Raw genomic sequence first — 17,675 nt, 5'->3', positions numbered from 1 at the left:
TGGAAAATTGTAAACTAGGGCAGGGCCACTGACAAAGATGTTTTTGGTCAAATAAGCCCTTTTGTGCTTGTAGCACATCATAGGGTTGTACTTTGTTTGAATCCACAGGATGAAGATCCTGACTTCAGAAGCCTGGAAAATCCCTTATTTGATTGAGATAAGGTCCAGTCCAGTATCTCATGCAGGGAATTATGGAACAGATAACATTTTGTGGGCATGAGGGATGGGGCGTGAGCTCAGATAGGCAGATTTTAATTCCTAAGAGGAATCTGAATTGTCTTTGATGTCCTGAATTTCTTTATCACCTATATGTTGTCAAGCCATCAAATTTCAGGAGTTCATTCTTTGAACCATCACTTGAATATTCTTGTCACGTCCTCACTGAGAGTTTGAACTCTGAAAGACTCTCCTAGCTACTTGTCTCTCCTCCACTCCCCTGATACTGCCAGACTAATTGTTTTAAACACAAGTTTTGCTAAATCACAACAGTCTCCAGTGGCCCTCCACACCTGGCTCCATTTTGTCTATTCAACTTTATCTCCTACCCCTAATACAAGGATCCTCATTTCCAGCAGACCAAGATTTTTTTTTTTTTTAATTAACTCCTGAATGTACCAAGCACATACTTGTTCTGTGCTTTTGCTTATGTTTTACATTTTTATGTGGGATGAAAATATTCCTTCTTTCCACCTGATCATATTCTTACTCATTACCCCAGGTTCAGCTGAAGCCCACCTCCTGTGCAAGGCTATCCGTAACTCTTTTATTCCATATTGATCTCTACTTGCTTTTATTCTGAAAGCATTGACTACAGACAGTACTCATTTTGGCCCTTAGCAATATATGTCTTTGTTCAAAGTGGTAACAAACAGTTTTGTGTATACATTTTGCCTCTTCATCTAATTAATAAGTTCCTGGAAGACAAGTGTTCTGTGCTTTTTATATTTCATCAGGATATATGTATAACAAGTACTCAGTAAGATTTATATAAATGGCTGGTCAGGCATTGGTTTTCTTCTAATTTTATTTTAAAATATTTTAAAACCAAAAAGAAACTGATCACACCATGTGTAATCACAGATTAAAGTTAAGAAGGATGGACTTTCTGGATATCAGAGAGGGAAGGTGTATTTCCTTAGATGAGAAACTAAAGTTAGAGGTAACTTGGAAAAGGAATATCAGCTAGCAGTCTGTGAATGGGATTCTGTTTAGCTCATTTGTGATAGATATGTGAATTATGGTATTATTATTGCCACTTTGGATATGAAATGTATGTCATATTGAGCTACTGGTACTCATTTTTATGAGTAAATGTAAAAATAACAGTTGAACATGGATTATGAAACATTTGATTACAGAATTCTAACTGTTCTTGATTTCCTTCTTTTTAAATACCCAGATACCTCTCATCACTGCACGAATGGGCATTTGAAAGTGCCACTGTCAAAGGTTTGCAAGTATGGAGAACTCATCAATTCTTTCCTCCTTGAATGATGAGTGTAAATTAGACAATTACATTGAACCTCACTACAAGGAATGGTATCGAGTAGCTGTGGACACGCTGATTGAACAGGGGTTAGATGCTTACCAAGAATTTCTTGCCAAGGAACGAGTGCCAGACTTTCTAGCCGAGGAAGAAATTAATTATATTTTGAAAAATGTTCAAAAAGTGGCACAAAGCACAGCACATGGTACTGATAATTTCTGCGATGATACCTCATCTTCAGGGACTTACTGGCCTGTTGAGTCTGATGTGGAAGCTCCCAATCTTGACTTGGGCTGGCCGTATGTGATGCCTGGACTCTTAAGGGGGACCCACATTGACCTCCTCTTTCATCCACCAAGAGCACAACTACTTACAATTAAGGAAACCATTCGGAAGATGATAAAAGAAGCAAGAAAGGTAATATTTCTATTTCTAAATGAAAAATTCGAAATGTGGAAAATCACCATAGTATAACAGACATATGTTAATAAAAGAGTCTCTATATGTATAGACCATGCCTGTTTCAGGAAATATATGTATGGATACGTAGGAAGGTTGTACTTCCCATATCTTGTAAATATCTGAGAGAGTGGTGTTGGGTTCCTGCTACAGGTGGAGATTTCCTTCTCTTCGTCACGTACATGAGAGAGCTTCACCCATGAAGGCTGAGGTGTATGGACCGGAAAAGAGATGATTTGTTGTATTCATAGCCTAAATCACTTACATTTTCCTTAATCTCTGAAAGGAAATATGTGGTTGGCAAATCTGGTGAATTTTTCTTTGTTCTTAACAGGACTGAGCCCTAATTCTTGCTCTGGATATAGTTTATCCTATAAAATAAAGCATAGATTTTCTTATTTATTTCCTAAGTTGTGTGAAAACAGTAAAAAAATCAGGCTTGATAATGTAAAATTCTGCAGTAAAGTCCTGAGGTGCTTAGCATTTTAGGGCCTCTGTACTCTCTCTTAAATATTTTTATTGGTTTATAAATCTCAGAAATTCTATTTTAGAACTCAGGTAAAACTGTAAAAATGTTCTTTTAATCAATCTAATAAAGCTTCTTGCGAGTTTTCTATGTACTCACCACCATGATGGGTGTTTTGGAAACTACAACAAAATTTCCCAGGCTGTTTATTGAGTTTTAAAATGTATGAACAAAAAGTTATGATTGTTAACTACGAAGTGTCTATTTCTTAGTTACAGATACTATACAGTATAGAAATTTAGATCTAAAAGGGGCCTTGGGATGCACACATACACAGCATTGCTTTCTTTCATGTCAACAAGACACAGAGATGCTTGGGAAAGCATGCTTTTATGAAGTACAGACATATTAGACCCTTGAAACCCACAGGGACATGGTAGTTTGGAAGACAGGCAACTAAGAGCCTCCCTTTCACATTAGGAAGACACAGTGTTCCAAGGCTACTGTCAAACTCAGGCTTTGCAAAAGTAAAGTGATTTTTTTTCCCTGGACCTTTTAAGCTCAAATAACCTGACCTTGTAACCATATTAACTCCTTTAGCAGGGTTACATCAAGGAAGCACGAATCTATTCCAGTTGTTAAACATTAGCTATAGAATCAGGTACACGGTAGGTGTCCAAACTTTCATTGAATGAATTGAACTGTCAGTTCAATTCTATGAATTGAACCATGAGGATTTTTACAACTGGACTATCCTATGCTCTGAGAACAAAGTATACAATTGTATTTTGTGAAACAACAGAAGTCAAGAAAATATATGAGTCCTTGTAAAGGTAAAACAACAAATATCAAGTACGAACATTTGTGAATTTCTGTTTGGGGAGACAATACGTTTTTGAACTACAGTGTTAACTGAAAATTGAAAAATACATCAGTGAAGCTTAATATTTGTTATTATGGTAAACAGTAGTTATGAGTTCATCAGCCTGCACCACAGCTAATCTCCTATGGGGCATTGCATTTCTATGGCACAAAATGAAATTCAGGAGCTAGCGTGAGTTCTTGGGCTAGCACTCACTGGAAACTGAACATTAGTCATGACCTTCTGATGTATTTTTCTTTCTAATGTGGCAGCTATTTATTTAGTGAGCCTCTAAAAGTAATATCCTCTGCCTGGTCATCGTCTGCTTAGAATTCCTACTTGAATTAGCAAGCTGAGGAACTCAAAGTCCAAACTGTAAAACAATAATGTAATGCTTTGCTTCTCTTTCACCAAATCTAAGTGGCATAAAATAAGAAAGAATTCTACCTTTATACACACCCAAGGTATGTATATTACCTTGTATATACATATCCAAGCTGAATTCAAAGAAAGAATTATTTGAACTTTATAAGTTGAGTATATTGAAACTGAATATAAATCATAATAGATTACTTAGTGGTTTTCTTTCCCTTTTTTTTTCCAAAAGCATTGGAGAATGTGTTTGTTTCTAACCAGATGCAATAAATATTGAGGTTAAATGGGCTATAAATGCATGGGATGTATATTTTGCGAATATTTTGGAAATTTCTTCATATGTCACTATGTTAATTTAAAGATTTTTGAAGGATCCAGTACTCCAGAGAAGACAAAGTTATTGACCACATTTTTACAAAATTTTAGACTATTTAGCCCATAACTGAACTAGGTCCTGTGAAAAAATAAGAAGAGGAAATATTATTATGAAATACCAGCTTGTTGGAACACGTTGCCTTTTAAATATTCTGCCTGCTTTTCATGACTATCATTTATTCAGCTGGTCAGTTAGGCTCTTGTAAACCTTCAGAATCAAGCCTCTTAGTTATTATGATAAACTTCTTGTTTCTGAACTATTTTCAGAGGACAAATTCTCTTTATTGGTAACTCTCAATGAATTGTCATGACAGGATGAAATGTATGAAGAGGATGATCTTTCTTTTTTCATAAAGTACTTGAATAATGTTTATTTTAGTGAATAGAATAAAGGTTTTTGTCTCTGTGAAATTCTTTTGTTAATCAACATTATGAAACTCTATAGAGCTATGAGGCCGTAACAAGTAGAGCTAGGAACCAGCAAAGCAGAATCCAGGAAACGATCTCAGAGAAGAACTTAAATTCGTTTTCACTGCTCTGTTGCAATTAAGATAAGGTGCTTATGAAAATAAATGTCATAAAATGGAAAAAAAAAATCTTAAAATAATAAGAAGCCAAAAGCAGTTTTCTTAGAGGTCTAAACATTTGAAGTCTGATCATAACCACTGAAAATATTTTGTTTTTGCATTCATTAATTTATATGCATTTGTTTTATTATCTCTGAATCATTCTGCTTTTATAAGCAGAATATAATCTTTATAGTATTTCAAAAATCCATAGATTTGTTTGTATTTGTTCATTTCGTTTTTGCCAATTGTCACTTACAGGTTATTCAGAGAAATGTTTTTTCTTCTTCTTTTGTTTCCTTTTTCTTTTTCTTTTTCTTTTTTTTTTTTTTTCTTTTGTATATTTGCTTATTTGGCTATTTGAGAATTTTCCTTTGGGAAAATCAAATTACAGGTAATACCTTGTGCCCTAAAATGGTCTTATTTTTATTTACTGGCTCTTTCCTAACCTCCTTCTATTTTTCACTATGTGGTTGACATAATTAAATTTGGTTCAACTTTATAAAGTCTGATAGCGTCTAGCAAGACTTTTCCCAGGTAATTATCTGTCTCTCAAGAGGTGTTCCCAAGATGATATATGAATTTATTCCTAATTACTGCGACTACCTCTTATGAAAATGTCCCCTCTAATTACTTTAAAAAGTCATCTTTCATTAAAGTCATTTTTCTTCTGTCCACTCAGTGATAAATATCCCTAAAGCAATCATTTCTGATAATCTTGAATATGTAAATGTTTAACCAGAATGCTGTTGGCCTCTCTGTTTCCTAATTCTAGGCTAGCATCTTCCATGAGATGTGACTCTTGTGAAATATGGAGTTGAGAAGATACATAAGCAAAAGTCTAGTGAGAATTAGGGCAGAAGTGATTCCTTAGGTGCTCTGTCCTGCATCTCCTGAGTTCAGGTCTTGGTTGCTCCCCGAGTCACTGTTCCTAGGCGTGTCTGTTATGGCCTCAGAATTCTTAGTAATACAGAGAAACATTCACTACCAGGTGGCCCATTGCCACAAAAGGGAAGTTGGACTAATGATGGGGGCTTCTCCTGGGATTTGATGGGTGTTATAAAAGTAGCACTGGGCTAGAGGCTTGAGAGCTAACTAGTTATGGATTGAACAAGTCATTGTACACCACAGGTATTGTCACTTGTTTAATGAAAGACATGAAGCAAAGCATTTTAGGGTTTTTTAAATCGAATGTTCTTATCCAAATCTCTAATAGCGCTTACCACCTCAAGATTATTTCAATATGTTATACTGAATTAGTTCATTATATGAATAATATTTATTGTGTCATAGTATGTCACTTTCATCACTATTACTTTGCAGCCATATCCTGCCCAGCTAAGCAATATTTATGTGTTTGTCAGTGCCCTTATTAGACTAGGGTTATCTCTCTCCTGATATTCCCAATTTTTATTAAGAATTTCCTCTCTGCACCCTCCCTATTCCAACACTCACTGTGAATATTTCTTTGTTTAAATTTGAGTCAAAATTAGTTTCTTCCAAAAAATAGCTTTTGCTTAGTAAGATTTAATGACATTAGTATCCTGTGACATTAATTTGAACAGCTTTTCTTTGAATAAAATGCATTATATGTGTGTGTGAGTGTGTGTGTGAGAGAGAGAGAGAAAGAGACAGAGAAAGAGAGTGAGAGATCTTGTTAAAAATCTTTTAAAAATTGTACTGACTTTACCATGTTAACTCTCACTGTGTCTGCATGGGAATACTCTCTCTATGCCAAACTCCTGGGTCTCTACTCCTATCCTCCACTACTAACAATAACCCTGATGATTTTAACACAGTTAACTTAAGGGAGAGGAAAGAGGAAATAAGATGCTCTTTACCCTTATTGCAAAATAGAGTTTTGAGTTTCCTTGATTGACTTGATGACTTTCACAGGCAGGAAGCTGCAGCCTCTTCTAATTGCCAATTTCAAATAATGCTCTTTTTCAAAGAGACTTCATGGAATGACATGAAGGCTCTGAATCTCAGGGTCAGTTAGGGCTGGGTTGAATCCCAACTCAAACAGCTGTTTGCACTAGACATTATACTACAAACTCTCTGAGCTTTAGTTTTCTCATCTGTAAAACGGAGGTGCTAATACTCCATAGGATCTTTGCGAGAGTGGAATGAATCGGCTGACATATCTACCATGACACCGCCACATGTTTAATACCCTGCATGTGGTGTTGAGATGATGGCGACCCCTTCTTCTCCTCCTTCTACTTTTCCTCTTACTACATTACTCCAGACCTTTATTTTGTCAAAAAATCCATCAGCCTGTATTTTTAAAATTAATTTTTATTGGAGTGTAGTTGCTTTACAATGTTGTGTTAGTTTCTACTGTACAGCAAAATAAATCAGCTATACATATACATATATCCACTCTTTTTTGGATTTCCATCCGATTTAGGTCACTACAGTGTATTAAGTAGAGTTCCCTGTGCTATGCAGTATGTTCTCATTAGTTGTCTATTTTATCCATAGTATCAATAGCACATATGTGTCAATCCCAATCTCCCAATTCCCCCCACACCCCCCCCCCTTCCCCCTTGGTATCCATACATGTGTTCTCTGTGTGTGTCTCTATTTCTGCTTTACAAATAAGATCATCTGTACCATTTTTCTAGATTCCACATACATACATTAATATACGGTATTTGTTTTATCAGCCTGTACTTTTGCATCACTGTGATTTGGCATTTCTTCTTTAAAGTGAGAGCAACAAATGACCAAGTCCAGTATCTAACAAGACAGCATCTTACCAGGAATGCCAGCCATAGTTATTAGCTGTTGGTGAAATGACTCAAACCCATTTCTGAAGTATTGTGGTGATTATGTACACTACATTAGCGATCTACATAGCATTTTCCCAGTATTATTGCTTAGAAAGTTCAAAATGGGAAAATTTTGATTCAACATAAGTATGTATATTTGAAAATAAGACCCACTGTGAAGACAACTTAGATGTATGAATTTTATACTCAGGATGTGCAAAAAAGGCATCTCTTTTTTTTTTTTAAACATCTTTATTGGAGTATAATTGCTTTACAATGGTGCGCCAGTTTCTGCTTCATAACAAAGTGAATCAGTCATACATATACATACGTTCCCACATCTCCTCCCTCCCTGCGTCTCCCCCCCTCCCACCCTCCCCATCCCACCCCTCCAGGCGGTCACAAAGCACCGAGCTGATCTCCCTGTGCTATGCGGCTGCTTCCCACTAGCTATCTATTTTACGTTTGGTAGTGTATATATGTCCATACCACTCTCTCACCCTGTCACATCTTACTGCTCCCCCTCCCCATATCTTCAAGTCCATTCTCTAGTAGGTCTGTGTCTTTATTCCCGTCTTGCCACTAGGTTCTTCATGACCTTTTTTTTTTTTTTTTCCCTTAGATTCCATATATATGTGTTAGCATACTGTATTTGTTTTTCTCTTTCTGACTTACTTCACTCTGTATACAATGGAATATTACTCAGCCATAAAAGAGAAATGAAATGGAGGTATTTGTAGTGAGGTGGATGGAGTTAGAGTCTGTCATACAGAGTGAGGCATCTCTTTTATGGACAGCTATTCAGAGTTGAAGAAAAAATTCTAAACCATGCTTTCTTACATAAAGATCCAAAGATCTGAAAAGGTACAGAGTTCTGGTGAAAAGCTAAGGTGGAGGTAGGGGAACATTCTGTAGACCAAGAGGAAAAAAGGTAGTCATTCCATTTTCATCTTGAATTTTAAAAGTGATAATTTTATTAGATTTTTAAATAAAGACATTATACAAGGGTTCCATATTTATAAAAAAGAAGAGCAAGTTTTTGTAAGTTTTTAAAGTTCATATTTATTAAAGACCTGCCATTTAGGGTCAAAAGTTGGTTTAAGTAACTCTGAGTTTATGAACTATTATTACTTACTAAATATTCTGATGTAATTCAAGAAGTAATATTAGGTATATTATTTAAGGTCTACCATAATTAGTCTTAGATTTAAAAACTTTGCTTTAGAGGGGCTGTTTTTCTGCTCTGTGGAAGCAAAAAATCTGGTGTATGAAAAAATAAAAAAAATTGTTATATAAGACCTCCAGCTTGGTTTGTATACTAAAGTCATGTGTGATTTATGAGTTTCAGATGTTTTACCAGGCTATGTCTTATCAGGTAAAGTCTAAAATCACCCATGATTTTCATTTTTAACCGATTTTTGTTTGAAAGTGGCAATTTGGGAAAGAGTTTACTTTTTAAAAGAAAACTTAGAATTATTTAGAGGGGCCAATAAACTTACCAGAAACTCTGCCTTGGTGATATTAACCTATACCTCTGTTAATAGTTGGAAAGAAACAATTTAAAATTTGAATTATTTCAGAGTGTGCATGATTTATCTGATTAAGGGAAATGTTTTTAAGACCATTTTCTGTTCTCAGTTTTTACCCTTTGGTACTCTTTAATTCTTTTTCTTTTCTTTTCCCAAAATAAGCCGTGAGAAGCAATTCCTATAGGGACTGCATGTGGTGTGTACAATCTTTCTCTTGAACTTTGAGAGAGCCTGTTATTGACCATGGGACAAAATTTAGTTCCTTGTATTCTGGGGTCTCTGAAGTAGACAGTTTATTTTTTATGATAATTTGTTTACTCATTTTCCTTCCTGTGATAGGATTAAAATTTTTAAAAAAACACTTATTTATTTACTGAAGTGTGTAATATTTTTCTGATAATATACCTTTAGTAGTTTGTTGGAATGGCAAAGCTAATCATAAAACATGATCGTAAAACATTCAGTTTTCCTAATGTCTAAATAATACTTAAAGTTCATAGGGATAGAATTTAGCAATTTTGCAAACTCAGATGCCTTTAGGGGTAAGCCAGAAAAATAACCCTGCACAGGAGAACGAGGCAAGTAGTATTCCAATAGGAAGCCGAAGGAACGTGGATGAAGAGAACTCTGTAGGCATCTTTGTTTAAAATGTTATACATAAAATGTAGTTTGCAGCTGAATGGGATGATAAGCTTAGGACCTCAGGTACACATTGAAGCATCTTATCAAATGTTAACTTCCATGAGAATAAAGGGATATAACTTCCTTTAGCTTATCTGTCCTCCTAATGAGATATGAAATGTAATGGGGGGTTGTTATGGGGACCCTTTTGAGATGAGGGTGGCTCTCACACCAGACTGACGTTTGTATTTCAAGGATTCTGCCTATTCTCCTGTAGTTGCCACAGATTCATCATGTGACATATACTTGTATATCAATTATTCATGTCTTTTAACTAGTCGCTCTTCAAATTATCTTGAAAAACGTTGCTTTTATTATCAGGACTGGAACTAGCATCTGATTTTGAGTAAAAGATTTATCTTATGTAATCTAGTAACAGGAACACATAATTTATTGAGCACTTATGTGTCATGTACTGGTCAGCATTTTACATGCAGTACTTTAAACTGACCTTCATACCCCCCTGTAAAATAGGTACTTTTATTATCCATATTTTACTGATAAATAATCTGCTTTCTTGTGATAGGTATGACTAAGTCAGTGGTAATGATCTAAAAGGGTCATAACTGGAAACTATTAATGGCTGCATATTCCCAAGTGGAGGTTTTAGAAGACCTGGTTGAGAGGGTCTGGGATGGAGACCAGTTGGTGGGGATGTGGAAGCACTGGTTTCTAAATGGGCCAAGTACAAAGCCATTGTGGGGTTACTATTAGAGATCAGAAGTGACCTACTGGAAATGACAGAAGGTTATGATATATAGATGAGGTGTAGCACCTAGAATGCAGACTAAATCAGGATGCACTGAAAAGAAACGGGTTCTCTGAGTTTCAAATAAAGGAGACATTCAAAGAAGTAAGAGAAGGGCAGTCAATGAGGTTGTCCTCTGGCCTCTTCTGGGTTCAACTATGACTGGGTCAGCCAACCTTTGGCCAGTCTTAACAGGTGACAAGTATGGCAAGCTACTTACTCATTCATTCAGCAAATATTTATTTAATGTCTGCTGCATGTCAAGTAGAGTTCTAAATTCTGAGGATACATAAGAGAATAAAGTACCAAAGAAACCCTATCTTTGAATGGAGCTTACTGACAAATAGGGAGATTTAGATTTTAATAAGCATAATAAATGAGGAGTGCTATGGAGAAAAACAAAACACAAATATGGCTGGGTAAGGAGGGCTGATTGAGAGCGGTGGCAGGGGTTAGTTTGCGATTTTAAATTGGGTGTTCAGAAGAGGCCTCATCAAGAAAGTGACATTGGAGTCAAGATTTGAGGAAAGAAGGAATGAGCCTTGCATCTCTTTGAGGGCAGAGCAGACTAGACATAGGGTAAGCTTTAGGGCAGGGACATGCCTTCTTGTTTGTTAGAGGAACAGTATGGATGCCAGTTCCTGGACCCAAGAAAGCAAAGGGGAGATGAGTTAGGTGAGTTCAAAGAGGTATCATGGAGGTCCTCATGGACCATTACAAAGACCTTGGCTTATGCTCCATGTAAAATGGGGAGCCACTGGAGAATTTTGGGCAAAAGAGAGACATGATCAACTTGAAATATGCTTTATTTTAAAAGGACACATCTGGCTGCAGTATTGAAAATTGACTATAGGGGCTCAAGAATAAGCATAGCAGAGGCTATTACAATAATTCAAATGTGAGATGATATTGTCTTAGATTACCAGGATGGTAGCAGTGCTGGTCAGATTTTGGATATATTTTGAAGGCAGTAAAATGTGGGGTATAAAATAAGTTGAAGAATATAAGATGACCCCCAAATTTTTGGCCTGAGCAACTGGTATTATGGCATTGTCCTTTGAGGTTGGCCTCAGAGTCATGAAAGAGTTGCAATCAGGAAGCAGGCAGAGACCAAGGCACAGAGGCTTTTAAGTTATCATTTTCACCAGAGCCCTGAGATAGTTGACTGGTGACGGCAGCCACCAAGAGCAACATATGTGTCTAAATAGAGATTAAGGTTCAGATTAGAATCTACATCCAGAGCGGCTGGACTTGGAAATAGTTCTGATCCTGAGCTCATTGGTGAGGGACGGCCTAGAAAGTACCTGAATAAGACTCAGATACAACGAAGTAGGTAAAAAAAAAGTGTGAGATAAGAAGACTGGCTGGATGATGACCCAGGACCTGATAAGGCAGGAGGTTATATAACCTGCTGAGAAGCAGAGCCTCCCAAATGCAAGTGTTAAGCAACCCCATGTGCTGATCAGGTGAGGGGAAAAACAAGAACTGGGAGGGTGCCTTTGGGACCTCACTTTCTTCAGAGGTCACCTTGGGGCATACATGTTGAGGAGTAGAAGTACCGTGGAGAGCTTGATATTTTAGACAACAGGGAATGTGGGGAGAGTAGAGTGGGGCTGGAAAAAAAGGAAGGCGGTGGGGGGTGTGTGTTGAGATCAAATTGTGAAGGTCCTTCAGTCCGGCTTTGTGGATATGGACAGTGGGAAGTCATGAAATGTTTCTGAGTAATACCATTACATCCAATCTTGGACATATTAACATTTTGTTGGTTAGTTAAAACGTAAAGGGAAATATAAAACAGTTTGTAGCATATGTTGGGATAATGCTCACCAACAGGCTGATAATGGCCTGGAGCTGACAATGTCTTCTTGAAATGAGAATATACCTTCAATTTCCTGCAGGAATAGAAAACTATAGCTACTTAATTCTGTGTCCTAAAGAAGGTGATTTGGGGGGGGGGCCCTTAAAGCTATTTTAAAATGTCTTAATATTTTAAGTCAATAAAATTTATTTCTGTATAAAAAGTTTCAACTACATACTATACTATATATAGTTTATATGTCCTTATTGAATCCCTGCTATGTTCAAGACACTCTGTTAGGTCATACAAGTAGAAAAAGAAACACTTCAAGTGGTTTAGAGTCTGATATTTGGGGGATGTGCTAAAAGATTTGTGGGAGATCTATAGATAAGAGGTTGAGGCTGTATGGACATTATGTGAGTGACCTATGTATTACAAAGTGTCTGGATTTTTTCCCCACCTTTTTACTCTATGTATCAGAGTGTTATAGAGATATTTCCTGAAGTTTCAAAGTAGAAAAGTTTTGATGTAGTTGAAATGCCCTCAAAATATTTGCTGGCAGAGACAGATTACTAGTTCAATGATTGCATAGAATAAAGGTTTATTTTTTCTTATTATCAAAGTATACCTATTCCTTATAGAAAATATGGGGGAAAATAAACTTTAGAAAATTTCTTCCTGCTAAGATATAAATAGATGGATAGAGAAGTACATGTGCACACAACTGTGTGTGTGTGTGTGTGTGTGTGTGTGATCTCTGAGCACCCAATATTTGATCGCTGAAATAGAATGTTCACATGTAATATAGTTGAGATCATATTTGAAATTATGTATAACAATTTGCCTCCTGCTTTTTCCACTTAGGATTTTTCCCATAATAAAATACTTGATTTCCTGTGCTGATAAGCAAAGGCATATAGAACAGGGGCAGTGGAGGCTGCTTGGGTACAGGTAATAAGGAAGTTCATTGTCTCTTGGGAATTTGAAAACAACAATAAGTCTGACTAAAAGGCAGTCTGCTTTTTTATGACACCGTGTGCTGGCGGTTGTAAAGATTATCAAGGATAATGTGCTGTTTCTCACCAGGGCAGCCTCTGCTGCAGGCAGGGCAGATCCATGCTACCTGGACCTGTACCTACCCTCCTCCCACCCCTCGGCACACCAGTGCTGATATGGTGAGCACCTCCCAGTAATATTCCTTTAGAAAGCCTTTAGAATTTAGAAATGAAGAAAGCCTCATAACTATTTTTGCATAATTATTAGCTACTCAATAATTAATCTCGAAGCTTTAAAAGCAGAAAAATCAGTAAGTGTACATTTTCTTTCCTTTGGTCTGTATTAATGTCTTATTAATCATCACCTATCAATTTTCCCCCTAAGAAGTCAAACAAATATTTTAAACAAGTAAATAAATGTGAAAATGCAAAAACATTGCCATTTGGCTAAATATCAATCCAATATGTGCTACTGGAAAATCCATAATCATGGGAAAAAATCAGTGTCTGAGTCACAGTACATAGTCATACTCAAGCCTGCTGAAATTTGGGAGCAATTACTTAAAAAAAGAAAAGGATCTCGGGTTAGTGACCATGTGGTCTTTTTACTAATGAGCAGTTGGAAATTGAGAAAGTCCAAAAGTGCAAAGTCACCCAACTGATGAGTAACTCTCAGTACAGATCATATTCAGGGGTCTTCCATTCCCAGACTCATATCACGTTGCTTCTCTACTGGGAAGGAGAACTAAATTTGTTCATGACATTAATACTATCTAGCATTTATTGGCTGGTATGTGCCAGGCAGTGTGCTAAGCTCTTTATATGTATTAATATTTATTTTCACAACAGCTCTCTCATGTAGGCACCTCTGTTGCCTCCTTTCATTGGTGAAGAACAAAGAGGTTAAATAATTTATACTAGGATGTGAAGTAGGCATTGCTGGTACTTGAGCCCAAACAGAGCACCTGATAGACTTTCCATGCTGGTACCAGGCAAACCACTGAATTCTCAGGACACTTTTGTACAGGTCCTATTACATTCGGGTCCTGATGATGTACCAGATAGAGTCCAGGTCGACAAGCATGGCGTATATGAGGCTTCTCCTGTTAAAGGTGGCTCCTGCTGCATCCTCACCTTTGTGCTTTATCTCCTTCCACCTCCCTCCTGTCACTTGACCCTGCAGTGTTACTTACTGCCATTCTGTGGGCCTTCCATGGCAGCTTATTGCTTCCTAATTTTCTACATGATTATTCCCCTCCTTGGAACATCCTTTTCCATATTCTTTGCCTCCCATTCATCTTTTAAAATCCATGTTCAATTTTACTTGCTACATTGAGCCCTGATCAATTTTCTTGCCAGATGTTGATTAGTTGCTCTTATGATATTGTCACCTTTATACTTGTCCTTTGGATTTTAGATGAGATATGTTTTGCATTCTGTCATAGGGCTCAGGGTTCTCTACCCATTCTTTTCTTATTTTTTAAACTAGATTATTTGTTTAAGATTGATTTCTAAGAATCTTTTATGCTGTGTATTAATTATTTGTCAAATACATGTCTTGCAAATCTCTTCTGTGGCTTACTTTTTCACCCTGATATGGTATGTTTGTTTGATAAACAGAGGTTCTTAATTTTAATGTAGCTCAATTTTTTATTTTTTATTTTAGGATTAGCTATTTTGGAGTTTCATGGAAGAAATATTTTTCTACCTATGATCAAGAAGATGTTCTCCTTTGTTAGCTTTTAGAAGTTTTATTTTGTCTTTCATATTTGGGTTTACAAATCCTTCTGGTATTGATTCATGTGTTTCATATGAGGTCAGGGTCCATTTTAATTTTTGTAGAAATACTATCTAGTTGACCTAACACCATTTATTGAAAAGATCATCCCTTCTATGCTGTACTGCAGTGACACTATTGTCATAACTTAAGTGACCACTTTGATATTAGTATATTTCTCACTGTATTCTGTTCCTTTGATCTATTTCTTAACCCTGTTCCAAGACCACAGTGTTTTAGTTTTTATAGCTTTACAGTAAGTCTCTCTATTTGGTAGCATAAGTATTCTAGTTTTAGTTTTTATAGCTTTATAGTAAGCCTCTCTATTTGGTAGCATAAGTATTCTAGTTTTGTTCTTCTTCAGTATTGCCTTGGCTATTCTAAATCCTTGGCTTTTCTGTAGGAATTTTAGAATCATCTTGTCAATTAAAAAAATATATATATATGAGCTTTTGATTGGTATTATATTGCATCTGTAGACTATTTGAACAGAATTAAATGTTACAATATTGAATCTTCCAATCCATGAATATGTTCCTACATTTATAGTTATAAATACTTTATTTCAGTGAGATTTTGTAGTTTTCTGTATATAGGTCTTACATATCACTTGTTGGATTTATTAATGGTTATTTGTTTTTTTCTGATATTAGAAATAATATTTGAATATTTTTGTTCTAATTTTTTCTTCTTTGCTAGTGTGTAGAAATACAATATATTTTTCATATTTTGACCTTGGATTCAATGACTTGATAAATTCACTTATTAATTCCAATAGTTTATGTATAGATTATTTGGAATTTTCTAGATATATCATCATATCTGTAACTAATGCTAGTTTTATTTTCCCTTTTTCAATCCATGTAACTTTTTATATTTTTGATTTACCTTACTACATTGCTAGGTCTTCCATTACAGTGTTGAATATAACATGAAGTACAAACAGTACTTGCTGTGAATTTTTTTTAAACTATCATTGCAGTTGTAAAGACTTTTATTGTTGCTTATTTAGAGATAATATATCTTTTTTCTACATCTGCTTTTAAGACTTCCTTTTCATGTCTCATTTTCAAGAGCTTTAATATGATGTACCTGGATGAGTACTTATTTTTTAATTTTTTTTTTCCTTGACATAATAGAGCTTCTTGAATCTGTCTTGTCTTTCTGTTGCTTTAGAAATATCTCAGCTAGCATCTCTTCAAATGTTGATCCTCCTGTTCTATTTCTACTCCTGTCCTAAGAATTCTAATTGCTCGTGTATACATCTTTGTTTATTTTTACTTAAATACATCCCATATATTTCATATTCATTTTTGTAACTTCCATAATTTTCTCTCTGTATATTTCATTCTGGATATTTTCTACATAAGTATCTTTAAGTCTTAACCAATCCTTTCTTTGAGTATTATTTATTATTAAACTCAATTGTTGAATTCTTAATTCTGATGTTGGTATTTTTCAGCCATTTAATTTTCTTTTTTTTTTAGGTTTGGGATATTTATTTATTTATTTATTTATTTTTAACACCTTTATTGGAGTATAATTGCTTTACAATGGTGTGTTAGTTTCTGCTGTATAACAAAGTGAATCAGCTATACATATATATACATCCCCATATCTCCTCCCTCTTATGTCTCCCTCCCACCCTCCCTATCCCACCCCTCTAGGTGGACACAAAGCACCGAGCTGATCTCCCTGTGCTATGAAGCTGCTTTCCATTAGCTATCTATTTTACATTTGGTAGTGTATATATGTCCATGACACTCTCTCACTTCGTCCCAGCTTTCCCTTCCCCTTCCCCGTGCCCTCAAGTCCATTCTCTATGTCCGCGTCTTTATTCCTGTCCTGCCTCTAGGTTCTTCAGAACTATTATTATTATTTTTCTTTTTAGATTCCATATATATGTATTAGCATACGGTATTTGCTTTTCTCTTTCTGACTTAACTTCACTCTGTATGACAGTCTCTAGGTCCATCCACCTCAGTACAAGTAACTCAATTTCATTTCTTTTTATGGCTGAGTAATATTCCATTGTATATATGTGCCACATCTTTTTTATCCATTCATCTGTCGAAGGACACTTAGGTTGCTTCCATGTCCTGGCTACTGTAAATAGAGCTGCAATGAACATTGTGGTACATGACTCATTTTGAATTATGGTTTTCTCAGGGTATAACAGCCATATAATTCTTGAATGCCTTAATAATAGTTATTTTAAAGTCTGTTTCTGATGACACCAGTATCTGGATCACCTATAAATCTATTTATATTATCTGTGTTTTGTTTTTTCCTCTTGGTGTTTGGTCATTTGGTCCTGTCCTCTTACATGCTTGGAATTTTTGATTGAATGCTGAATATTTAGTATGAAAAGTTGCAGTTGTAATCTCCACTAAAGAGGGTTTCGTTTTCTTTAAGTTGACAGTTAAAGTAAGGGTAAATCAACCTATTCCATACAGGGATTGAGGTATGAGGATGACATTTAGTCTTACAGAATAGTGGGCTATCTCCAGTTTTCATCTACTTCTAGGGTAACTCTTCTGGGATTTCACTGGAGGTATTTAGAGGAGCCTCTTTTTCTTGGAAGAATCTCAACTCCAATTTTTATCTTCCTAATGTGATTTTCAAAAGCTTTCTTAAACTCTTTACCCTCTTATCAACTTTCTTCTCGTTTGTTTCTCATCCTTTTACTCAGTGAGCAATTTAAGATTTGCCAAATGTCTTTAGGGCAATAACTGCATGGAATCCTGAGTTCAGTTTATCATGATTCCCCTTTCTCTGTGATCA

General features: G+C 35.8%; 1 protein-coding gene across 1 annotated transcript in view; it reads left to right on the top strand.

Moving 5' to 3' along the window:
* Positions 1-1,459: 1,459 nt before the first annotated feature.
* Positions 1,460-17,675, top strand: part of FAM83B (family with sequence similarity 83 member B) — a 68,063-nt gene continuing 51,847 nt past the window's right edge. The window contains exon 1 of the mRNA XM_068558990.1: positions 1,460-1,903. Coding sequence (XP_068415091.1) covers positions 1,460-1,903 — 444 coding nt within the window. The remainder of the gene's footprint in view (positions 1,904-17,675) is intronic.

Source organism: Eschrichtius robustus, chromosome 12, assembly GCF_028021215.1.
Source record: "Eschrichtius robustus isolate mEscRob2 chromosome 12, mEscRob2.pri, whole genome shotgun sequence".
In the NCBI taxonomy this organism is placed as follows: Eukaryota; Metazoa; Chordata; class Mammalia; order Artiodactyla; family Eschrichtiidae; genus Eschrichtius; species Eschrichtius robustus.
Note: the sequence above shows the minus strand (reverse complement) of the source record. Positions and strands in the feature narration are given on the sequence as shown.